This window comes from Motacilla alba, chromosome 18 (genome assembly GCF_015832195.1).
Source record: "Motacilla alba alba isolate MOTALB_02 chromosome 18, Motacilla_alba_V1.0_pri, whole genome shotgun sequence".
Taxonomy (NCBI): domain Eukaryota; kingdom Metazoa; phylum Chordata; class Aves; order Passeriformes; family Motacillidae; genus Motacilla; species Motacilla alba.
In genome coordinates this window covers 8,707,579-8,733,588 of record NC_052033.1, presented here as the reverse complement: position 1 = coordinate 8,733,588, position 26,010 = coordinate 8,707,579, and the positions used below count along the sequence as shown (strand labels likewise).

Below are 26,010 nucleotides of genomic sequence, written 5' to 3'. Positions count from 1 at the left end.
GTATCAAACAGAATGTATCAGTTGTTCTTCCCTAACTCTGGCCATTTACAAATTTTTACAGAGTTTATTTTTACAATCCCATTCTTTTAGCTCATGGAAATATTAGTATATTTTTACAGGTGATGGATTGGGAGTTATGGCTTCCAGGAAGGTTAAAAGACAAATGCTAATCTAATTGAACATAGTCCCATAGACAGTAGTTTGGTTCAGACAAATGAGTGAAAGAGGAAGAAAATAAATGCCTTCTGCAATTGTTGTTTTCCTTTACCTGCATGGGTACACTGGGAAAGGAGGAAGCAGCTGTTGCCTCCAATATGGAATCCCTGAGTGGCTAAAAAAGAAACTAAATTCTTATTCAAAAGTCCTTAGTGAAACACCCAAAGAAACAGCTTGGCTCTGACTGTCTCTTCCTCTGAAGCGACACTTTGCTGACACAAGTCCATCTGGAGTTCATACTCAGCATAATTTAACATATGGGCATTTTCCCCCCAGGTCAGAAATGAACAATGAGTGCAAAATGTCTCATTTTCACCACAGAGCATCAAGAGCATGTTGCAGAGGTAAGACTAAAAATTTCTGCCAATTCATGGGAATCAAAACCCAAAACTGAGGCAGGAATGCTTGGCAGGCACTGCCAGGCTCGTGGGAGCTGGAAGTTTTCTGTCTCAGCATGTCCCCTGGGAAGCATTTGGGGAGTGTGCTTTGGAAAGAGTCTGGGCACTCCCAGCGGGGAGTTGTAAGGGATATCCTTGGGGTCACTGCTTTCCCCGTGACTGGAGAATGTTTTGCTGCAGGTATGGGAATTAGTTTCCATTTTGAGCATGTTCTGTATTTGACACACTGCTTTCTGCAGATCTGCTTTGTTAGTGTACACAGAGCTGTAAGGTTTGCTTTATGTTGAAATCACATATGCTTTATGTTGAAATCACAATGATAGGTGATAAAGTAGTTTAAGTCTTTCTCCTGGTTTTATTGAAATCAGTGTCCTTGCCTATAGTTGGGTAGCATCAAGGCCTCATGCCAAGAAGTTCAGGTTCTTTTACAATATGTTTCAGCAAATACCAGAATTATTGTTCCCAGTGAAAGAAACCACTAAAAATGCACTTAAAACTGAAGAATGCTTTAGATCTGAATTTGGATTGCCTCTCATCTGTGGGTAATACCACAGAGTCACAGAACTTTTTATGACTGAAAAGACTTTTAAGGTCATCAAGTCCAACTGTCAGCCCAGCACCACCACTATGTTCACCACTAAACCATGTCCCCAGGTGCCACATCCAAACAACATTTTTTGGACACTTCTGGGGATGGTGACTCCACCACCTCCCTAGACAGCCTGCTCCAATGCTTCACAACCCTGTGAGGAAATTTTTCCAATATCCAATCTAAACATCCCCTGGCATTGCTTGAGGCCATTTCCTCTCCTCACTTGTTCCCTGGGAGAAGAGCCTGACCTCTGCCCCCAATTAGCCCCTCCTGCCAGGGAGTTGTGGAGAGCCAGCAGGTTCCCCCTGAGCCTCCTTTTCCCCAGGCCCCAGCTCCAGCTCCCTCAGCCCCCCCTGGTGCTCCAGGCTTCCCCAGCTCCATTCCCTTCTCTGGACACGCTCCAGCATCTCAATGTCCTTCCTGCAGTGAGATATCACAAGGTATTGCCTTGGTTTTGCTATTTTGCTTGGAATTCCAGGAACATACAGTACCAATATTATGAATTACAGCCACAGTTTCCATATTTATAAATGGCTGTGTCAGATTTGAGACAGAAGTCTCATTAAACACATTGTTCATACCTCAGTTGAAAATCCAGACTGTTAATAGAGCTCTCAGATTTTTTTATTTCTTTGAGTAGGTGTTTGCACTTCCCTGGGAAGGCAGGGATGTGAAATATTGTGCCATTATTGCAAGGGGCTGGCAAACAGACATTGTTGGCTCCAGGAGATGGCACTGTGTCCTCTGGGCTGAGAATTATACCCACAGCTCTGAAATGTACATCCAGAACCAATGACATTCTGAGGGGCTTCTGCTCTTTCTTCTTACGAAACACACATTTCATTGTAGACCTAAATTCCTCTTTAACTGTCCCAAATATAGTATTTCACCACTTTTATTTTTTCCAATTAACTGGTATGTAAGTGCAGATGTATATTTTACCATTATCTGTGCAGTGCCTTGGATTTTGCTCTTACAGTGCTCCTCTGCAATCCAGTGAGTGGCTTTATAGCCACTGGGAGAACAGGAGAAACAGCAGGATGAGCATTTTAGACATGAAATGCTGAGGTTGTGGAACAGTTTGGGGTTCTGAGGTAGTTTCAGAATTGGGTTCCTGTGCATTTCAAGTTGTAACTTAATGATGGGTGAATTTCTCTGAAAAACACAACCCCCAAGCATATTAAAAAACTATTTCACTAACAAATTCCTCACTAAAGGGGGGGGGAGATCTCCTAAAACGGTTCTGGCTTTATAGTTCAGCCAGGAAAGAGGCGTTTTTTCACTGAACTTTGTGCGTGTCATTTGTAAGTTAAAAAACGATATGAAAAAAGGGGGTTATTTGTGCTGCAAAATGTGCTGGCTGATAGCGGAGGGTTGACCAGAAGGGAAATGGGTGAGGCCTCCACATCCTGTGTATGTCCGCACCGAGCCCACGCTGTCCTTTCCTTTCCTTTTGTACCAGGAGGCGGGTGCGAGCCCGAGGATCACGGGCTCGCCGCTCCTGCACCGGGGTGTAAATGCTCTGCAAGGTGCCTTGTCACACGTAGGGCGATAAACTTCCAAAACCCGAGAAATCTTCACGGCAGAATGAACTGAAATCGCGAATTCCTGGGGCTCAGCGCTGCCGGTGTCCCCTTGCCGGGAGGCGCCGGCGGGCGCTGCCCGGAGCCCCGCGGCCCGGCCCCGTTGAACCCGCCCGAGCGGCGGCGGCCGCTGCCCCCCCGCCGGCCCCCTCCCTCCTTCCTGCCGCCCCGCTGATGTCAGCCGAGCCCCGCCGGGGCCGCCGCCGCTGCAGCCGCCCCGCGCCCGCGGAGTCCGCCCGCCCGCCCGTGAGCACCCCCGGCCGCGGCTGCGCCGGGGAACCCGCGGCCGCCCGCCCGAGCGCCGCGCTGCCCCCCCGTGCCCTCCCCCGAGCCCAGCGGGAGCCGCGGCGGCCGCAGCCGCGTTGCGGCGGGGAGGTGGGAGCCGCGTTTGGCAGCCGGGGAAGGCAACGTTATAAAAAGCCTTTGTCTTGGGAATCGGCATCGCATCTCTCCTGCCGCCCGACGTGCTGCCGGCGGGGGCGAAAGCCACATTTTCGGCTCGTTTGTTCTTTTCGCCGCCCCAGGCATGTCTTGACACAGCCGCGAGAGAGCTCGGCGTTTCCATGCACTTCCGACGGATGTCTTCGGCTGGGGCGAGAGCGGTGGGGGTTTGAGACTTTGTAGCGTATCTCGGTGCGAGCGTCTGTGAGATTCCCATGATCGCAGTGTGAAGGAGGAAGAACTGGGAGAAAGAAGCGGTTGTGGTGGTTTCTCTTCTTGCTGGGTCAGCCTTCCTGGATGGTTGCATTACTGTCTTGTGGACGCATTGTCAAACGGGCACAGAGAAAAGAGGCTTAATTCTTTCCCCCCGTGTTTGGTTTCCGTCGTGATCTCTGTGCAGAAATCACCACTTTTCTCCCAGTTCGCCGGTCCGCACTGAGCAGCAGGAATATGCTCATGAAGGAGTACCGGATCTGTATGCCTCTGACAGTTGAAGAGGTAAGATCCGCGCTCGTACCGGAGAGGCTGTTCCTTACCGAGCCTTTTCTCTTGCAAGGCGAATTGAGGTTATATTTGTTTTGCTGAATATTTTTTTCTTCGTGTAATGAACTTAGTCGGAGATGACTGGTTAGAGAGGAATGTTTTTATTGGAAAATATAGGAATCCTGCAGGAACGAAGGTAACTTAAGTGTACCAAAAGCATTGTGTCATCAAAATATTGATTATAAAGATTTTCCGACCAGACTTTTCAGAGGAATTTCATGCATATTTGCAAGGGAATGTTTTATGCTGAAATTTCTATCTGATAAAGCGTCCAAAACCCAGATTCTAAACATATTTCACCTTTGCTTAAAATACCCTCGCAGCTGAACATGGCCTGAAACTCCAGCACAGGTAGAGAGGTGATCATTTATTAGTAAAACTTTGTTGTCATTTAAAGAAGTCACTGAAAGTCAAACAGCTCTTTGTCGGTGTTCTGAACTCTGTGTTAGGAACATTATGTTTTTATTTATCTGCAGGCATCTCACCTGCTCACTGTTTTAATTAAGACAGTAATACCTACACGGAGTACACGTGCTCTGGTGTTACTGGTGCTCATGGAATGTTTGTGGGTGCAATTAGGTGCCCAAAGGCCTGATGGCGTTTGGAAAGGAGGTGGTGCTTCATGGTTTCATGTCCTGCAAGTACAAAAAAAAACCTCGGTGTTGTCTTATTTGGCCATTTCTGGGCATCGCGGATGGGAGCGAGTCCTCTCTGAGCGCGCATTTTGCGCTGAGTTGCGCGCAAAGTTCCGCCGGTTCCGGGGGCGGCGGTGGGGCCGCCAGGGGGCGCCCGCTCCAGCCCCGCTCCGGCCCCGCTCCGACCGTGCCACGGCCCCGCTCCGGCCCCGCTCCGGCCGTGCCACGGCCCCGCCACGGCCCTGCTCCGGCCGTGCCACGGCCCCGCTCCGACCGTGCCACGGCCCCGCCACGGCCCCGCTCCGACCCTGCCACGGCCCCGTCACGGCCCCGCCACGGCCCCGCTCCGGCCCCGCTCCGACCCTGCCACGGCCCCGTCACGGCCCCGTCACGGCCCCGCTCCGACCGTGCCACGGCCCCGCTCCGACCCTGCCACGGCCCCGCCACGGCCCCGCTCCGACCGTGCCACGGCCCCGCTCCGACCGTGCCACGGCCCAGCTTCGGCCCCGCTGGAGGGTCCCAGCCGAGGGTCCCGGGCGGAGCGCCCCAATTTGCTCATTAATTAGCTAATTAATGTACACATTTGTTTTTTGGCTCCATCCAGGCGAGTGTTTTGCCGCACAGTTTTATTTTTTGCAATATGTGTGCAGAAATCCTCGCGGATGTGACCGCGTAGTCGTCTCAATGGTTTTTTTGTCCGTATCTTCAGATCTGGCAAATTAACAGTTCTCTAAAACTCAGAATTGGAGCTGCCAAATATTTACTTCAGGCTGCTCAGGAAATTCCTTTTGCTGGGAGCAGGAGCTGAAACCACCATATACATGAAGTTCCATAGACATAGGTTTAATTCTAGCATGTTTCCATCCAAGTTGTATCATATGCTGTGATATTGAATGGCATTTTTCTTTTAATACATAATTTTCTTTGTTTATTGCATTACTCTAATGTAGACAACATTTTTTCCAAGCCAGTTCCTGATGTCCTTAGACTACCACACTTAGTTAATAACAGTTCATTACATCATCAGAAGGGAGCAGATCTAATTTATTTTGAAACATTATTGTTAAACAAGATTTCCAGATGCAGAAAAGTTCAAAAATCTTCCAAAACAGGAATGGTTGATTCATGATGAGGCAGAAGGCAATGTTGAATGTAATTTTTTCTCTAGAATGTTAAGAGAATTAGTAAAGATACTCAATTTTGTTATTTCTCTTATGTTGAATCATCCATTATTTAGTCCAAGCACAGTAGCTGAATGAGGAACCTAGAACATGTCTGATGTTTAGCATCAATTTAATTATTATAAAATGAACCAGGACAAAATGTTGAAATTAGCAAATATCTTTCTTACAGTATTTGCACACTAAAGAAGTCCCACACTGTATTTCTCATAGTGGTTCATCTTGGTGACATTTCTTGCAGTCTCAGGAAGGTGGTGTTATCTTATTTTTAACCCCAGTTGCCCATTAACTACCAACACAGTGAGATTTTTTGCCATCTGTGTGGAACAAGGTGCTTCATTGTGCAGTTGTCAGGAGAACACCATGGGGCAATGCTCACCCTTCAAAAGGCAAAAGCATTTTGGTTCCAAGAGGCCCAAACTGCCTTCTGCAGGGTGCAAAGTCACTCTCAGGTTCAGTGGGCTCAGAGGGAAAGGCGGATTCCACAGGAGCTGCAATTTCCTGCAGAGTCGGGATGCTGGGCTCTGATGTGCAGTGGCACTTGCTACCTGACCTGCATGGACACCACTGGCAGTTAAGCACCCAAGAGTTTTTGAGGTCCTGTCTCAACAGGTGTGGGAAAAATGCAGTTTTTTCCTATACAACAGCATGGCTTCCCTTTTTGTGCTGTTTTCTTATGTAGATTTAATAAACTCTGTTTTTTCTGCTGTTTGGATGTTCTGCCTTTCAGCCTGTGCACTTTATACATACATCCAAAAGCACTTCCTAGAGCAGATTTCTATTTTAGCACTGCCTTGCCAGTTAGCCATCCATAGAAGTCTCACAACATGAATGAGAAAGAAGGACGTCCTTAATTTGTGGTGGTGTCACCAACACCAGAGTGGTCTCTGTATCATTCCTGTGAACATAATCTGGAACAGGCAGGAAGATGAAGTGTGAGCTCTGTCAGCCAAGCACCTGTATCCAATCTTCTCTAGTCAGATTTTGTGTGTGATGTGAAAAAATGTGCAGTAAAGTGTTGTGTAATGTCCAGGCAAGTAACTGAAGTCGTGACCTCACATGTAAATACTTGTGCAGGCAGCAGTGGAGGAGTTTGTGCTGCTCTGGCTGACTATCACAACCTAAAATTATCTCTAGAGAAGAGTTAAAAACTGATAGATGTCAGTGTAACAGCAGCACTCTCTCCAGGTTTAAAGAGTTTCTGGCACTGTTGTGGATAGGAAATTCCTTCATTAGCTACTGCAGATCCTGTTCCTGAGGCGTTCTTTCCTTGATGCCCTTATTAGATAAGATACCCAAATATTTATAGGAGGTTTGTTTATCTACCTGTCTGCTTGGAGGCCAGATGCTTTCTTGCAAAGAAAACATCTCCTAGGAAATGCTGTTTGCCACAGACTGAACTGTTGTGATGTATTCTGAGCCAGGATACAGGAGCTGGAGATGCATATTTGTTCCTTGTCCATGAGCACCAGGAAAGATGGGCTGTTCCAAGAGTTCTTGCTGAGGTGCAGTGGCACCACACTACAGTTCTTATTCAAAGCTGAGCCTTCCTCAGTAAATTGAAGTTTTGACAGCAGTTTAGGTCTCTTACGTGTGCATAGTCACAAGCTGCCTGATCAGCTTTAAAATATTTTGAGAAAGGATGCACCGTGTTGACTGCTAAGCAAAACAATAACATCTGCTGTAAGAATTTTGCAAATAAGGTCAGGATGGGACTGTTGGTTGACAAAACCAATATGATTGTCAATGAGAAGTCATTCTTTACCTCATTTATGGTACTTTTGGCAAATTCAATCTATTTGTTAACACTGAGACCTTATAAATTAGAAAAAGCCCTTTCCTTGCATTAGTACATAAAGCGAGTAAAATCTGTTCCAGGAATTCCACAGGATATGTTACCAGTCTTCATTCCAGCTGCAATTAATAAATAAGCCTGCTGCTTGGTTATTTTTCCCCTTGCATTTTCATGTGTTAGTTCATTCTTACAAATAGCTTGTTACATCATATGAGAGAATAGTATAATAGGCTGCATTGTGGGTTTTAAATATCATCAGTAAAAAAACCCACATTCCCAAGGAAGTGAAAAGAACACCAAGCAATTGAAAAGAGCAGAGATGCTAAAAAATTCTCAGGCTTGGAGCTCATTGCAATCAGAATTCCACAGAATTCCACAATTTTTCAAAGGAAGGGTTACATGGGTTTGTGATATCTATATCTGAAAATGTAAACCAAATGTGATAGGTTAGTGTGGTACTGAACTCTTCTGGAAGAGGCAAAGTATAGAGAAATTCTTGTTTTGTGAGGAAAGTGGTTATTCTTTAGGGAAATAGATGGAAAGACATTTTTGCTGGATCCTGTTGAAAATTGAGCTGTTACTGCTACAAAATGCTATGAGTGATGTGAAGCTGGGTTGTGTAAATTTGAAAGCTGAGCATCAAATAAACTACTAACTAAAGGAGTCATAGGGTTTTTTACCTTGGAAACAGGGATGACCATTAAGGTGTCTGTTGGTTTTGAAAACCGTATGTGCATGGTCAGTACCTAAAGTCCTGACAGGTTTGTCTTTCCTTTGTTCATTCTTTCAGCCTAGATTATCTCTGCTGAGGCTGGTGGAATCACTCCCACTCTGTGTTTTAAATAAAAGTCAAGTTGAATCTGTGGGGAGCACTGCCTGCATGAGGTGTGGAGGAGCAGCTGTATTGTCATGAATACAAACAAGCAGAGACCTGCAAAATGTCTGTAAATGCAGATCATGCTTTTTCAACAAAAAGTCCTTTCAGCATTAACAAATTCTGGTTTTAGAGGTGTTATCCTTGCTGCTTTATAAAAATATCCATTGTTCAGTTCTTGTTTCAAACATGATGAATTCTCCCAGTGTGGATTATTTACATAAAATTATTTCAACAACATCTGTGTAAACAGCATTTGTATCCTCTGAATCCTGTGTACACTTCTTCTTTAGAAGATTTCATAGTCTCCCATTTTGTGTACAAAGGGTACATGTTATAACATGTTTTATTCAGACAGATTTATGCTCACTGAAAGTATGTGAGAAAGGGTTGTTATGCCCTGAGAGTCAGCAGGTGTTACAATATTTGGACATACCTATATGTATGTAGTACAACAAAGCCTTTAGTTGGGTATAAAGTGTAAAATAATTTTTTTCTTAAATACATTGATCTGCTGCAGGGCAAACTACATCTACTCATCCTGCAAACAGATTCAATAATGGTCAACTTTGTCCATTTTCTTAATTTCCCAACCATAGCCACAGAACATATTTTCAGGAATATATAAATGTATGGGACACTTGTAAAAGCAGTATGTTGGTCATAAGCAAGGGGACTATAAACAAACTTAAGCTGAAGTCATCTTATCAAATTTTATTTCTTTTAATTACTTGTCAATGAAATTACAGTTGGACCGTGTCATGTCCATGACCTCTGTAGAAAATGTTTATCTGGCATTTTTGAGCTGAGGTTGCCCAGCAAAAACAGAGGCTTATTGTGCTATTTTAATTTAAGCTATCAACAGCTCTAATGCATCTCACACCAATTCCTTTCCAATATCCTGAATGCTGTGAAACATAAAGGGCTTTTTGCTGTAGTTAATCATTCTGCCAGGAGATGCCTTCTGAGAACATCAGCAGCCTTACCTGCCTTTGCAGTGGAGGCCCTGACACATTTGTCTGAGGAGGATTCAGAGTTAATTATTGAGCTAGAAAACCTCTTTACACCATTCTGAGCATATTTTTACCCTTTAAAAGAACTCCTTCTATATGTCTCTTGTCAGCAAAGGGGTTGGACGTGGTCTTTGGTGGGTGGTCATGTCTACTCTCCTCACAAGGCCTTTGCTGCACACAGTGTGACCTTAAATTCACCTTAAATCTTATGGCCTGGGGAGAATCACTGTAACAGATAAAGGAGAGAAAGCACCAGAAGTTAACTCTTAGCACCAAGGAAGAATACCTATTTGATTTTCTTTGGGTCCACAGTCTAGCTGAAAGAAGGAACAGATGAAAGTGAGGGCTGGTTTTTAGCACAGGAAAAAATAAACACCTTGCTTTGGTTTGGCCTTCTTACATTAGTTGTGGTCAGCTGTAAAGGTACAGCAATGCAGAGCAGATGTCAAACCTTCACTGACTTCCACTGCAAATAGAAATCCAAAAATATGCAGTTTTCCCCCTTACTCCTGTTTGCACATTTCAGTATAACTCTGAAAGAAACAAGACAAACTTTGTTCTGCAGACTTCAGTGTAAATCATTAAAAAAAATCTTTCAGTGGAAATGATTATATATTACCCAAGGACACCAGACTTTGACATCCATCTCTCCATCTCTCTTGTTCTGTCTTTCCTTGTCAACACTTGTTTTCTCCAAGGTGTATATATATATATATATATATATATATATATATATATATATATACACACATATATATATATGTGTGTGTGTGTCTGTATATATACAGAGAGAGAAAAATACCACACATTTGATTTGAGGGCTTTGTTAGCAAAGTACAGGCCCAGTTTTGCATTTCCCACAAAAGCAAATGCAGCCTGTTGGTGCTTTAGGACATTTTGTAGCTAAAGCACTCTACAGAGCCTTGATGCTATCAAGAACTCCATGAGCTGTGTTTGTTTTTGAAGCATAATGTAGGTTTGGAAACAAAAGAACAGGGAGAGGAAAGCACAGAATGTCAATACTGGCTTTTAAAACTTAGAGTTTTCTGTTGTTTTTTTTTTTTTTTATTTTGGGGTGGACTTTGTCTTGCTGAGAACATGAAGTTCTTGTAAGAGTTGGTGTTAATGTTGAATGATCAGGACTTTTGAAATTCTGACAACTTCTGTTTATGTACCTAATAATGAATGTAGATGTCAATATTGGTGTCTTGAAGTTTGATAGCTCTGATATATCAAATACATTTTCCCATAGTCCACTCTGTTTGATTTCTTCATTCTTCATACTTTTCAGGTTAGAAATAATATAAATATATAACTATAATAATAACTGATATATAAAAGCATATAATAATATATTTCTAATAGAACTATATAGAAATAATATAACTATACAGATTTTCATGTGCTTGACTGCATATATTATAAAAAATTCAGGTAATTATTAGCTCTGAAAGTCTGTAAAGCCCTTTAGATTAGAGAAAGACAAAGACTTTTGTACTAATTAGGAAAGTTTACAAATTATATTTTGCTTCATGAGTATTCATTTGATTCTGATAGGCATTTGCATTGTTAAAATCTGTTAGAGATTGTGTTCTCGGGTACAAAAGGCTGCCTGGTCAGATAATGGAAAATCCATAGTTTATAACAATAATTCATTCACTAAATTCTTCTGTGTGACTGGTGAGCTGACAAATGTGTTCCTCAGGCTGTTCTTATAGAAGCAAGTCAGTTGTGGATGCTAAAATCCACTCAGGCTTTGCATTTTGGCTGTCCAACCTAACACACAAGCAACCATTATATACTCTGAGGGTAGGGATGGATAACACACACATGCAAGCCCTGGAATATTCTCAGTCATTGAGGGTAAGGAATAATCCTTTGTATCCTTGTCAATAGAAAACTTACTTGGAATTTAATTTTTTTTTCACAGAATTATAATTTTCCTTATATTTATCTCTATTGTCATTGGTTTATAGAGCATCTATCATGATCAGCACTAGATTTAGTGAGACTTTATACCCAAATAAAGCAAATAATGACATTTCATGCAAATTTGCTATGAGAGCCCTCCAGTGCAGCCTGAAGAACTCTCTGTAGGGATGTTGTGCATGTATTTAAGTAATTGCCAGTGTCTGCAGGCATCTAAAAAGCAAGGAGGAAGGTGCTCCCCAGGATTATTGACTGTGTTTAAAAAAGAAGTGAAGAAAAGGTAATTTAGATTTCAAGTTGGATTAACAGATGGATTTACACTCTGTAGGTGGAAGAAACCAGACTTGAACTTCACCTGTTTATATATAATGCTTTTAGTCTAGGCTTAGTCTTGTTTATTTCCTTCTAAGTTCATCATTTCTTTCCAATTTTGGTTATAAGTGATCAGCCAATTTTGAATCCTTGGATATGTATCAAAGTGCTATTTTAAATTTTCTAAAGTACAATGCAGGGTGCTAAATTGTAGGAATGACATTTTAATGGCTCTTTTTGGGGGAAAAAAAATGCATCTTCCATCTTTTTCTTGTTTGTGGTTAGAAAATGCTGAAGCAGTCTTGGGATCTATTGGTTTTGTACTTTTGCAGTTCCAAAGCTGGTTTTGCTGTGCACTCTCCAAGCTCCAGCACATCCATAACTTGCACACACACTTAATTTAAAGCACCAGGAGTCATGTGAGTCACAGGACATGAATGTTTGTGGATTTAGTAAAAGGCTTCTTCATATGCTCTCCAGAAAAATCATGGTCTTTTTTTAGGAGTTTTTACGTGTCTGTTCTAAGATTAGTCTTGCCCAAGTGATTTAGGAATACTTAGACTCTGTGGGAATTGTTTGCTGTGAGCATGCTGAGAATGCCCTATTTTCCATTTCACACTTCATGACATCTTAGGTTTAATGTGTTGACCAATTAATGACTGTGTTCAGGTTTTTTTCTGTAAAAATGTTATTACAATGCATGACAAAATAATTGTGTGATAATGACACTCCAGTGTGACACACACTGTTGCTCAAGTGCTCAATTAACAATCAGCCACTGATGACAAACACAACTAATTTTTAATATATTTTCAGGTTTTTGCTCTCCTTTGATATAAAAGTTATTAAAATAAGCTTTTGTGCTAGTGGCACCATCTTGCTTGAAAGGTTGTCAAAATACAGAAGTCTACCATGAACTAAAAAATTGTCTTTATCAGAAAGGTAAAGACAATGATAATTCTATTGAAGTTCTTACCCGTGCCAAGCTTGGATCTCTCCTGGTCATACGTGGATGTTTTTAAACAGTCTCACTTGTTAGGTCCATTTGAATACTGGTCCTAGTATGTATAATCTTATCTTCTGAAAAATGCTTGACAAATTTATCCAGATGCTTGACAAAATCTCTGATTTTGTCAGGTTTTCTTCAAAAGTGCAAATTAGCTGACCTCTAGATTTAATGAATTAATTGTACAATGACTTGCTATAAGCCAAATGGAGCACATTAAATACACACATAATTACAGTCTTAAATAACCTACCTGCTTCTTTTATCCCACAGACTTGATATAAAATTGATTTAAATCTTCCTTCAGTGGGACAGCTTTTATTTTTCTTCACTCTGTGTGAATGGAAAAACACTCAGTGAAAATGAGACCGTAGTAACACCAATGAGTGCTGCCACTGGTGTCAGAGAGACCAGGATTTCACCAAATATGTGTGATAAAACACAGCATATTTTTAGAACAGAAATGTTGAAAATTTAAATTCCATTTTAATTGCATGGTGTAAATCTGAAATAATTCCATCGACCTCAGGAGATCCATTACAGACTTTATCAGTCTGATCAAAAATGGACTTTAACCAATGGCTGTAAACTAAAATAAACTGTAAATTTCTCAAATCTGTTGTTCTGAACAAGAAAGAGACCAAGCTGATGTCTCTGAATCTTTATTATTCTTGACTAACCTAAATAACATTTTCACCTGCTTAGATTAAGGCCCCAGATTTGTTTCAAAACTCTATAATGTCTGTGAGCCTACATTAAGTGAAATTCTTGCTGTCCTCTCACCACAGACTTCTCAGTTACCTCTTTGCTCTCAACGTTCAGTCCTAGTTTTACAGAGCCTTTGATTTCCTCTCCTTTCTCCCACTTCGAGCCCTTGGTCCCTTGGAAGAGAGGAAGCCTCTCCAGCCCCAGCAGGCGTGCGGCCAGCTGGCAAAAAGCTGCTGCTCTTGCTTGGCCTGGGCTTTGCAGGGAATAAGGAACTGCCCAGCAGCCTGGAACAATTGATAATTCAGCTCCCTCTTGAGTGCTGGGCTCGGTTGAATCCCTGTGCTCCCGCAGCTACCATGGCCCTTTCTCCCAGAATGAAGCTAAAGTGAGCACCAAGTTCCAAAATTTCTCCAGTGTCTTAAAAGGGTTACTAAGTTTATTTGCATTTCTAAACGGTTTGCTATTCAGTTAAGCCCATTTTTTTTTTGTTTCTTTTTCTTTGTTTCTTTTTTCTTTTTTTCTCCTCAGGGATGATTCAGTATAAAAAGATGTTTGTCTATATTAAGGGGATTCTGTTATGCATTTGGGATATGTTGGGATTTTTTCCCCCATTAACTTCAGTGGAAACAGAATAAAGCCTAAATAGGGATTTTGTTGTTTTTGTTGTTAATTTGTTCTCCCCTGTTCTGCTGTAGCTTCTTTTCTCCACTATCTCTGCTTTTTTTTCATGTCTGAACTTGAACTTGCTTGGAGTCAAGTGATGCCAAACTTCTAAATCCGTTCTGAGGGAGTTTGAGATGAGGCAAACAGCATTTGAGTGGAAATGTTATGTCATAGTAACAAATGCCTATGGATTAGTTAGTTTATTTCCAGGACCTCATGGGCTATACATTGCTATTTATAATTTAACTTTCTCAAGCAGCCACGACTGTGTTTATGTTGCCATGGTGTTCCTTGCCATACTTGAGGGTGGATAGTAAATGCTATAATTGAAAATTGATACTCCCACTGAATTAAGGGTAACAGGTGGTTATGTTTTTATTTAATCATGCTGCAAGCATATTACAAGTTAAATGTAGATACCTCTACTCCTGCCTCTTTGCCAAGACATTTTCAGACATGCCAGTTTGTCTTCAGTGGCCAGGACTGGAGTAAACAACATGAGTGATTTGTCTTGTGACAGGCCAAGGAATGTCAGTGGCCATCAATGAGCATCCTCCACTTGAGAAGGAAATGTTCTGCAGGAGGGAAGGAGCTGCTCTGGTGCACGGGGACAAGTCTCTGTCTCATCCTCGCCCTGGGGACTGAGCAAAGCTCTGGGTAAAGCTCAGCTTCCTGACCAGCATCTGAGGAGCAGCCATTGCTGTTTGCTGGTGATCTCCACACATTAGCCCTTTACCTCATCTCAACTCTTCATTTCCTTCTGTTTTCCACCAAAGTTTTCCACATTATCCATGTGGGCAAGACACATCCTACTATCACAACTATTCAAAGCATCCCCCTCTCATGACCATATGAATAGCTTTTGATTAAATTTTGTCAACTCCAACAGAATCAGTTAAATGGTATATCTACAATACATAATACATTAATCACATAATATATAAATACATGTTTGCACATGTGAATAGGTACATATTTTTCCATTATTCAGAGTAAAAAGACAGAAGCACACAGATACTATCCTAAATTACTCTTAACATTTAGGTGGGGAGGAAAAGGTGTTGTAGATTTTTCTCCCTAAAATATTTTAACATGTGAAAATTAAATAATTCAAAATAATTTCACGCTCTGTATTTACTGCAAAAAGCAATATGCCCAGGAGTATAAAGTAACCAGGTGCAAATACTTCAGTCAGGATAGTGTGGTTATTATCAAAGGCATTTATAAAATATGTGTTAATAGACCCATACCAAGGATGCCTAATTGGTGCAATTGTGTGAGCAGTGAAGTGCAGCGTGGAGCTTGCTGCCTGAGTTCTGCACAGCAGTCTCCTGTTGAGGATTTTTGTGCCGTTTTTAGAAGCAGCTGTCAGACTTTGGTCTTTATTAAGTTTGGTTAATTGGATCCTCCAATTTTTTCTATAGCTATAGAATATAAAATGAATTTTCAGGAGCAGAAGATGTGTGCATACACAAGAGTTTTCTCTTTAACTCAGTTCAGGGTTGTTTCTTGTTTATCAATTTTCCTTTCACAATTTACCATTTTGTAAAGCAAAGCCAAACAAAATAGCTTTCATGGATGGTATGTTTTGTCATATTTTGGTTTTTGAGCTGGTTTACATTGGCTGGAAATGTCCATGTTGTTTAAGCCAGTGTCACTTGCTTTGTACACAAGACCAAGAGTCAGAGACTGTCCTAAAGCTTTGCAAGGAGGTCCTTAAGGCCTTTTACAAGCTCACAGCAATTGCATTCCTTTCCATGGGTTGTTATACTTAACATCTTTGTTTGCAGGCCTTTTCCACAATTTTGGAAGTTAGACTTGCAAATTAAGTGGGCTACTTCAGGCTTATGTTATAGGTAGCACTTGATTGAGTTTATTGTTACAGACATTCCCCAGGGCCACTCACAAACTTCCATGTAACAGTAAGTGCGCAGTAAAGCTTTAGGCTTTGAAGTATTCATGCATATTTAATGGCAAGGGAAGGAGAGAACTCAGCATTGTAGCCAATTCAAACCTTTGACAAGAACAGTGAGTCAAGGAAAAAAAAATTGAGTTTGCAAGATGGTTTTGATCAAAGGAAATAAAGCATTGCTGAAGGTGATTAATGTAGATTAGTAGATCATGTGTTTTAAGGACCATGTCTTGGATTCACAGATCTAATGGAAATTCAGTCTCCAGTTGGAGTTTTTCTTGGCCTCTCTGAGTTTTCCCAGTTCAGCTGTCCCTTCACCTCTTTTTGGAGATGTAGGACCTCTCCTTTCTTTTGGTGCTGGTACTAAGTTTCAAAGTCCTAGAGTTCTTGTGTACACCTGTGCCTTGGAGCTGACTATACCTCATCTAAATCGATATTGACCTGGGAAATAACCACCTCCCTCTTCTCTCCAGTGTTACCTGTGTGGGCACAAGAGCAAGTCTGGAGTCAAGCTGCTGCTTCAGCAAGGTCTTCATCAGCCACAAGCCAGAATTTAGTCTTGAAGTTTCTGAGAGCTTTGCCACTGTGCTTTACCAGGCTTCATTTTGTTGAGTTTATATCAGGTTATTCCACACTTTTCTCAAGCAGTTACCTATGAATATTCATTCTTAACAGTCACGATTCTCTGTGTGAAATTGTAGCATGAATTTTTATCTTGGTGTTGAAGGGTGGCTCCTGATACTCCCTGCTCCTGCGCCGAGTGTTCATTTCTCTGGTATCTTGCTTTTTAAATACAGGTTACACTGCAGTGAAAATGCTTTTGGTTTAAAACATTTTTTACCCATTTTGTCAGTTAAAAGAAAAGAAGTGAAAAGTAAGGGGGAAAGGAAAGACACAGAATGCATTTTTTCAGAGAAAGGAATTTAAATAATATGGTTTAAAGCAATAGAATTCACTTGCTCCATCAGGTGACATTTAAAAGTATTTTCCATTTTTTGGAAACTGGAAATATAAGGAAACCATGTAGGAAAAGAAATAGATTTGTTGGTAAAATATTTTATCATGCAATCACTGACATAAAAATAATGACAGAGCTGTTGAGGAACATTTTTGCCTGTCTTATCTTGCAAATCCTTCTTTTACTGTTGGACTTTTGACTCCTCCAGTCAAGAGTTTCAAAGCAAAAGGTCTTTTAGCTCTATCAACATTTCATCACTCCACTGATTTATGTGTGCAAATTGTTTGCATATGTCAGATTTAAACAAAAACTGTTTTGGAGGCACAGCAAACTTTGCAAGTTGACACATAAAGTTCACCTCAGTAAGTCAGCTTTGTAAGTCAGAAAATTTGTTTCCTTGTGTCCTTTCTGTATCAAATTGGTGCACTGCATCTGCTTATGATATTCTAGAAAACGGGGAAAGAAAAATTATATCATCAAAGTCAAAAAGGTGTAGAGCATCTGTAGACTATTTTTACTATTTCTCATAGCTGCATATTGATGCTAGTTTAAAACAGTTTCTGAGGCTTCAAAGATTGATTATTTCTTCATATGTTGCATTTATACTGATGGAATAACGAGTTGCTGGGGTTTTTTCCTGTTTAATCTTTATCAATTTTTATAAACTCAAAAAATATACCAACTCTTCTGTGAAAGGTTTCTTGACAGAAGCCAGCGTTTCAGCGTATCTGTCTAATGAAGCTGCTTGGGGAATGGCTGTCATGAAAATGCAAAGACCTGTGGGTGGCATAAAGCCATTCTGACATCCTGAGTACGGGATCCTTTTCAGGCAGACTCTGTGCAACTCCACAAATTAATCATTACCTTGAGATAGGATAGCACTGGGATGTGCATTGCATTTTCATCAGAACGAGAAATAACTCGCCCAGGATTGAAGGCTCATGTCCTGTATTCCTTATATTCCTGCACTGCCAATAGGGGAGGTTTGGTTTCCTCTCAGCTGACCTTCTGAGATGTGTCTCTGTAATTTCACACTGCTCAGCCCTGGGGCTCAGCTGTACCTCTCTGTTTCAGAAGCAGAAGCAGTACCAGAGCTGTGTGACACAGGCTAACCAGCAGGAAACTGGGAGCTCTTTGGTTCCTCTGTGTGTAGAAGACCACAGTGAAGCCTAAGTTTTCATCCCTGAACTCTTCCATCTCCAGTGCTGAGGTGACCCTGTGGTGAATTTGGGCTAAAGAATTTTAAGCTTGATGTCCCAGGTGTTCATTCCCTCTAAGGTCAAGGAGATAAAGTTACTGAGCTTTTCATCTAATCAAGAGTTGCTCTCTGAGCCTTGCAGGCTGCAAGTGATCACTGTAACTGTATCCTCTATGTTCTCTCCTTCTTTTCTCTTTGTACTCTCTGTAATATGCCTCCCACTCCCGCTTTAAAATCCTTTGTAGGAGGTTAATTTTGCAAATGAAGCTTTCCATCTTTGTTGAGTTCAACTTATCTTAAGTTGTTACAACCATCGTTAATGATGAGTGGAACAGTTTCAGACCCACCACAAATTCCTCTGGGAGTTAACTGGAGTCCTCTCTCCACTGTTAAAAATTATTTGTCTATTTATTTCACTTTTTAATTGCACCTTGTAAGCAATGATTTGTCCATGCAAGGACCTCCCTTATAGGAAATTTGTTTCTTTTAGAAAATGGGGGAATGTGCTCTCAGGCACATGGTGTGACTCTTGAGGATGGCCTGTGCTGGGCTGAGTTGGACTTGATGATCCTGGTGGGTCCCTTCCAACCGAGCATATTCTGTGATTCTGTGGCCTTGGCAAAATGGGCTTTTGATATTAAATTGCCCATTATCCACTGGGTCTGCTCTGGCTGTGTACCTGCTGACCTCTTTAAACACAGATGAACACATGACTTCTCCTCACTAAAGATGTCTTAAATTTCACTCTGTGTTTATGCATTCAAGCTGTGCTAGTCACACACTTTTTTTTCTTTTTCTTGAGTAATAGGAACCACTCTCATATTCTCTTTCTCAATTTTCTGTTCAATACATTGAATAGATGATAGCAAATGAAAAGCATATGAAAAGCAAATTAATACAACTCCTGTCTTACTTGGTGAAAATATAGAATTATAATTTAATGCCAACACAACATACTGAATTAATTGTAAATGCAAAGATGCAATCTTTAGAATATAACTGAGATTTTTTTTTACCTTGGCTATCTGCTTTACTACATGTAAGCACTAAACTTCAATAGAGGATTTTTGATTACTGTTTTTTTCTTATTCCTTTAAATCATCAACGATTTGGGGACTGTTTCTTAAAGAGAATCACAGAGGTAGCAGTAATGCTAATAGTTAGGATTTCAGGCAGTTTATTAATATTTTTTGCAAGTAATATTTATCAGTGCACCAGCATTTGCATATTATATTAGAAGTTGTTTTGCCAAGTGCTGGTTGGCAGGATGTCATGTTCCCTGGTTTCTATTTGGAGCTGCAACTCTTCTGATTGTTTCATCTCTGAAAGGAGCTAACATTTGCATTATTTTAGATCCTAGCTCTTGTAGGATGCACAGCATCTAAACTAACAGGGTCCTGTGCTCCAGGAGTGATTCCCCACTTTGTCACTGCCCGGAGCAAACACAGGCCTGAAGCTGTTTCATCACCACAGCCCTGGTTCATGCCCAGCACACATAGAACTGTCTTGAAAAGAGAGATCCATTTCTATGTCCCTGTTTAACTTTGATTTGTAGTTACATTTTCGCTCTAACCTCCCCCCTGACTGTAAATCAGTACGTGAAAAGCACACCTCGTACACCATCTGCAGTCAAGCATTTGATATGCTTGTAATTAATTGACAGCATTCCTACACATGCTGCTCAGCAAGATTAATGCCCTTCTCAGGTCCACTTCTGCACAGTGAAGCCAGTGTGAGTTTCTCTTCTTTTGCACTAAGAATGCAAAAATATGAACCTGAGACAGCATTCATTGAATGAGGAGCTGTGTCATGTGTGTGATGTGCAAGACAATTCTGTCCTGAACTGCACTCTGTAGAACTCTGCTGGCTTTAGATAAAGTGCTTTGTCTTATTCTCCACAAAGTACCACAAGTCATTTTTGCATATGACATTCACATTTCTGTGTTCTTTAAACTGTGCTACCAGAGGACCAAATTATGTTAGAAAATTTAAACTGTTTCCTAATGACTCCTAATAAAATTGTAAACCTGATGATTAGCTAAATTATATATAATATAGGCAAAAGGGCACAAGATGAAGCAAGGTTTTTTCTGGTCAGTAGATATCTAGGAGGAATGAGTCTGGCTTGGTAAGCCAGTACATTTTTCTGTTCTGGCACTTCTTGCTTTGCTGCCTCATCTTCTTCAGCAAGAGAGTTAATAATCAAAAATCCTCATGTGGCTCCTTGTTCTGGAACTACAAAATTGCATTGTCCTCTGTTGATATCTAAAATCCTGTGCTCCCCAGGAGAAAACATGTTTTCCTGATCAGAAAATTGAAACATCCCATGATTACAAGTGCAGGAATCCTGGCAGCCCCAGTTGTGCTCCACATTTTATTAGGAATGACATCAGCAGACGTTGGGACCTTTTTGTTTTGCTGCTCATGCTCTCCTGTAGTGGCTGCAGTCCTGGAATTGATGGCCCGTGGAAGCTTTTGCTGCCAGGAATGGGGGAAATATGCAAATATAATAATCTTCTGAATCATCTTGTAGAAGGCATTGCTGTAGTCTGAGGCAGAGTTTTAAACCATCAAAACATGCAAATCACGTTTGTGTGAGTGACACAGTGAGGGTGTCCCTGTGCTTAAGTAGGGCATTACTCAAAATAGTACTATTCCAGCTTTCCATGGGAAAGTACTTTCTGTTCAGTGAGATGTTTTCTTTCTCTACCTAGTCATCAAAAACACCATCAATCCCATTTCCAGTGAGGCAAGCTTCTGTGGAATGTGACATTCCTTACTTCACTTGATAAGAGCTGTAGACCTAGATTTGTACAGAATGCAACACATACTTTTTTAAAAAAATTATTTCTTTATGCTTGAAAAAGGGCTTGTTCAGAAGAACCTGGCACTGAAAATTTGATTTTCTGGCTAGATGCAAGAGAGGTCAATTCACTCTTTCTGTAGTTTTCATGCACCTTATTGCAGAGAAGGAAATAGGAGTTTGTTGGAGTCATGATATGGAGTATATGGTTGGAAATAATTCAAAGGTAACCTCCTGCTGCTCTTTGTGTCTACTGAAGAAAAGAACATTATTACAGCAGACAACGGTCAGATGATACTCCAGAATTTATACATTACAGAAATAGAATATGCTGTGCACATTATAGTCATGCTACCAATTTAGTGAATGTTTTTGCTGGAATTAACAACATAAATTAAAATCTATACAGGCTATAAGCATATTATTCACCCAGCTCCTTCCTGGACCTTGATTGTCTTTCCTTTGCATGCATGGAATTTGTGTAGGCATCAAGAGTTTCATGCCAGTAAATGAGGTGGCTGTCAAACAAGATCCAGTGAACAGAGGTGATGGCACTTTTTCCCCCTCAGCATCCCACAGTGTAATTGCACACAAATATATCATTGCTTATCTGGATCTAAAGAGAAGCTTTAAATCCTTATAGAACACAGGAATGTGTGTGTCATTTTCCTGTTACTTTATATCAGTTTGTGTCCTGTAAAATAAAATATTTGAGCCTTGCCACGTATTTTTTCAGTTTCTATGAGCTTAACCATTTAGGATGATCCAGCAATTCAGTTTGAAGCACAAAATGAGGTGTATTCATGCAAGTATTAATCCTGGTGTATGTGTCCTGATGAACATCAAATTAATAGTTTGGGTCGCAGAGGTTAAAAGGAATTTCAAGTGCTGCTTTAATGAGGACAGACAGGAACATCTTTTGATACCTTGTACTGAATTTAAGCAGTTGCCTATCTGATATACTTTATAGTGGTGCCCGCTCCACTTCCATAATTATGGGCCTGTCAGCATTTCCATTACTAACCCCTATATTACAGCTGAAAATATCACTCCAGGATGAAGTTTTGTACAAAGCCTTTCAGCTGTGAACGAAGAAGCTTTCAAAATTAATTTTGCTGCTTCTCCAATTTAAAAAATGAAGTTTTGCTGTTGCTTGCTCTACCCTGTATTAATGTCTTGTTTTCAGGAAAAAAAAAAACCCACAGGGTCAAAATACAGATGTTTGTTTCCTGTAGCATGAATATAACACATTGAAGAGATAAGAACTGAAAGCTGAGTGCTTTTATTTAACCACAAAAAAAGCACGAGCAGGAAAAAGCACATCTCCAAGCTGCCACTCTGTGCTCACAGCCACCTCATTTCATTTTCACCTGTCTGCAAAGATTTCAGTAGCCTCTATCCTTTTGCAGAGATTCCAAAACAGCAGGGAAATTATAATTTCAGTATCAATGTAGACTGATTAAAAAATTGTTATTTAAGAATTCAAGGGCACTTAGAATTAGGAGGTGCCAAAATTAATGTTGCCCATAAAATTTTGGCTTGCCTGCTTTTTGAATATATTTTCCATAAAATGGCTTCTGAAAAGACTGGGTGTGGCTGGTGTGAACACCATGTTTTCACCGTGTAATTTTTTTGTCTTTTTTTCCACTAACGTACATCTCTGAAACTGTAACCAGTGTTCACCATGGTTTTGAGTGATGCTTATCACTGAAGCATCTGAATATTTACTAAATATTAATCAATTTATTTTCATTACACTTTGTAAATTAACAGGTTCTATAATTTTGCTGATGATGAAAGTCTATATTGAGACAATAGTTAAAAATATTCACCTTTTCTTGAGTATTTAACTTTTGGAGCTTTATTTTGCAGGGTGGAATTGGAAAAAGAGTTCTCATAGTGTTTAGCAGCTGGCAATCTGGTAAATATTTAGAATTTCTGTGAATCAGATCTCTTGTGTCAAGTGGGGTACCCAGATGACGAGAAACAAGAGAATAGCAATTGCTTGTGAAAAATTTGGGTTTAAGTGGTTTGTTTTGTGTTACCTCCAGTGCTTAAATGTCATCATTCCTCATCCTTCTGCATCATGGCCGGGCCCTCGTGCTGGCAATGCCCAGAGGATACGCGCTCATGTGGAGTCCTCACTTCATGTGACCTTGAGCTGGCACTGTTTGCCCTTCCCAGAGTGTTTTTCAGCACTTCAGCAAATGGAGCAGAAGCCCTACGTAAAATCATCCACATTAGTATGCAACTGCCTCGGATAGAGAGAAAAAGTGGTACATGATTATTTAATTGTGCCAGTGTTTAGGTACCCAAGTGCATTTAGCTCCAATCAGACACCCATCCCTTTCTGTAGCTCCTGACTGCCTGGCTTTACAAGCTGAGTAAAATTTCCTTAAGCCGAGGGGTTTTTTGTAATTATCTTGGTGCATATTGCAAACTTCTGAGAAAAAAAAGAGCTTGACTGTCATAGAATCACAGAATGGTTTGGGTTGGAAAGGACCTTTAAAGGTCGTCTGGTCCCCACCCCTTGCCATGGGCAGGGCCATCATGTGATGTGTGATCATCTCGCCTCCTGTGAGCTGCTGGCTCTTATCACCAGTGCTGGAACCTTGGGATGCATGGCACAGGCTGCTGCACTTGAGATAATGGAAGTAATGGATAAAATGAGCATTTTGAATGTACACAGTGCCATATGAGAGAAGAGAATATGCAATAGAAATAAGTCGGTGATAAAGAACATGAGAAACATATATCCTAAATATAGTAGGATCTGTGAGTGTGCAATAAGAACAGAGTATTTTGATAATTCTTCTGGAAAACCCTAAAAAAGCTTCTTTGAGAATATGGAGCTGTATTTGCAAAGACTTAAATTTAAAGGTTTCTATTTAGCCAAGGGATTTTCATGCATAAGTATTTATGCAAAGACTACATGTCTGTTGAATTTCAAATCCCTTTCCTAGCTCCCTGTAGGCATAAGAGCCTTCCAAAGAAAAAAAAATCTGACATTTATTTCCAATACAATGAATCATTTTTATTTAATAATTGCTATTATTTTTACCAGCAACTGAAACATTCCGGAGCCATTTTCATTGTGGCTTTCTGAGCCTGAAGTAGACACAGTAAAACATCATGCAATTAAAATTCAGTGGAGTTCTTAGCAGCAAGAGAAGAATCTCTTGTACTGGCAGTTGTTAGCCAGTTAATGACTGGTCATCTGTTACTTTCTCTGCTCATACTTAGGATACAAATCTCTTCAATGTAAGTGGTTCATTTTAATTTACATGAACCACTTACTGCTACTGATAACATGAATTTTAAATACAATTCTGTTAACAGAAAAATGCCACTACATATTTACTCAATACACTGATTATGCCAGTGTTAAAAGAAATAGTTGATGATAACATAAACTTGTGTTTTACTTAACTGGCAAAAACCTGCTGCAGTATCAACATCATTGTTAGCAATATAAACAGACAGCTAGTAAATACACAACACGTGCACTAAAGTGCCTTCATTGGAATTACTGTCAGAGCAAGACTGGATTAAGTCAAACTGCCAGCTGCTTTTGATATTTCAGGCCAGATTCAGCAAGACAGTGGCCGTTGTCAAGTCAAATACGGATCAGCAGGAGATGAGAATGGTTATTTGGCTTCAGTTATAAGGTCCTTTATCTTTTGTTCCCAAAAACCAGTAATGAAACAGAAGCTATAGTTAAGAAAAGCTAAGAGAGAGCTAAGAGAATAGGGACAGTCCTGAGGGCAGTATTGGGTTGGTTATCTCCACCTGGATTACCTGCAAAGGTTGACCTGAGTGTTGGAAACAATCTCACCATGGGAGCACAGAGCAGTTCAACCAAACTGCTGAACTAAGCCAGCCCACGCTTAGCTTGCACTGCAGTCCATGTCTGTGTTATTCTTTATTTTTTTTCATCTTGTTTCACGGGTTAATTATTTGATAGCTCTTAAAACTCATCTTCTTTCAGCATCTTTTTCATATAACCTTCAAAACCACATCTAATCTTTCATTTCAAGAAAATTCAAGGCAGTTCCACTTCCTTGAGCTTCTCACTTAAAAACTACTCATACAAATCTTTAGGCTGATGGTGTTCTCTGGGACACTGTCTGAGATGAATTTCTTCTATCTTTCACTGTATTTCTAAAGCAGCACATTTTTGTTCATAGTTTTGAATTCTTGCAGGGGCAGTTGCAATTTTAGAAAGTTGCAACAAAGTCATTGTGATGTGTAGAAAATCATTTTGAGGATGATACGCAATGGTAACTGAGACTTCATGTAATGTCACTTTTTCCTTCTGTCGTCATTGGAAGAAGAAATGTCACTCAAATGGCCTTAAGGAAACATTTGGTCTGTGGATGAGTGGAGAGGCAAGCGTGTCTCTGCAAGTTTCCCTTCAGGATTGCATTTCAAGACTTGTGAAAGTGCATATTGTGCTTCATTGTTTCCCTAAATGTGTGTCCTCACAAAGATGGGACAGTGACACCACAGTGACATCTGCCAGTTACTCACGTGGCAAAGGTACTAAATGCAGAAAACCTTTCACGTCATTCTGACTTCACAGGCACCTCAGCTGCAAAGATAAAAGCATCCATTTTGTAAAGGTTGAGAGTTTTGTGATATGAATCTCACCAATGGATAGAAAAGGACAGGAAAGAAAAGGGACTAAAAATGGAATGGCAAGGGATAGTGTAATATTTCAGCCCTGCAAGACTGCCTTCAATAGTAAGTGGAAAACCAATGCTAGTTTGATCTTCCTGTTGTAATGAAATTACTGAATTATCCTTTCATGTCCACAGATTAAAAAAAAAAAAGAGAAACTTGATTGTTCATAGGTATTTATTGATATGAATGACCTTTAGCCATCCTGGCTGTCTTTGTGTCAGGGAAGTCAGTTGTTGAATAGCTGGGGCTGTCAGGGCTTTGTGGAACAGTTGAGGACTGGAATAACTATATAAATAGCAAGCCTCAAATTCAAACCTTCTGACTGTAGAACAGCATTTTGTGTCGCTGTAGCACACATCAGGTCTGAGAGGAAAAATGGAAGGTCTATTTATAAGAAAAAGAGCCTTCCTAAGTTAAGGCAGCTACATGAGAGTTTGAGTCTCCAGTTTGTGAGTTCTGGCACCAAAAATGAAGTGACTTTCAGGGAGTCACCTGCGGTCAGGGTGTTCTCTACCAGTCCTGTGCTTGGTGCTGCTCAAGCAGTTTCCTGAATTTTGTTAGGAGGTC

General features: G+C 40.7%; 1 protein-coding gene across 4 annotated transcripts in view; it reads left to right on the top strand.

Annotated features, from left to right (window-relative positions):
* Window positions 1–3,597: 3,597 nt before the first annotated feature.
* PITPNC1 (phosphatidylinositol transfer protein cytoplasmic 1) overlaps window positions 3,598–26,010 on the top strand; it is a 75,129-nt gene continuing 52,716 nt past the window's right edge. For 3 of the 4 annotated variants that reach the window (XR_005259334.1, XM_038156974.1, XM_038156976.1), the window contains exon 1: window positions 3,604–3,728. Coding sequence is in view for 2 of the 4 variants with exons in the window: in XM_038156974.1 (XP_038012902.1) it covers window positions 3,681–3,728 (48 nt within the window). In the remaining 2 variants the exon portion in view is untranslated. Of the gene's footprint in view, window positions 3,729–26,010 lie in introns of all 4 variants that reach the window. The other variant, XM_038156975.1, reaches the window with a different exon arrangement.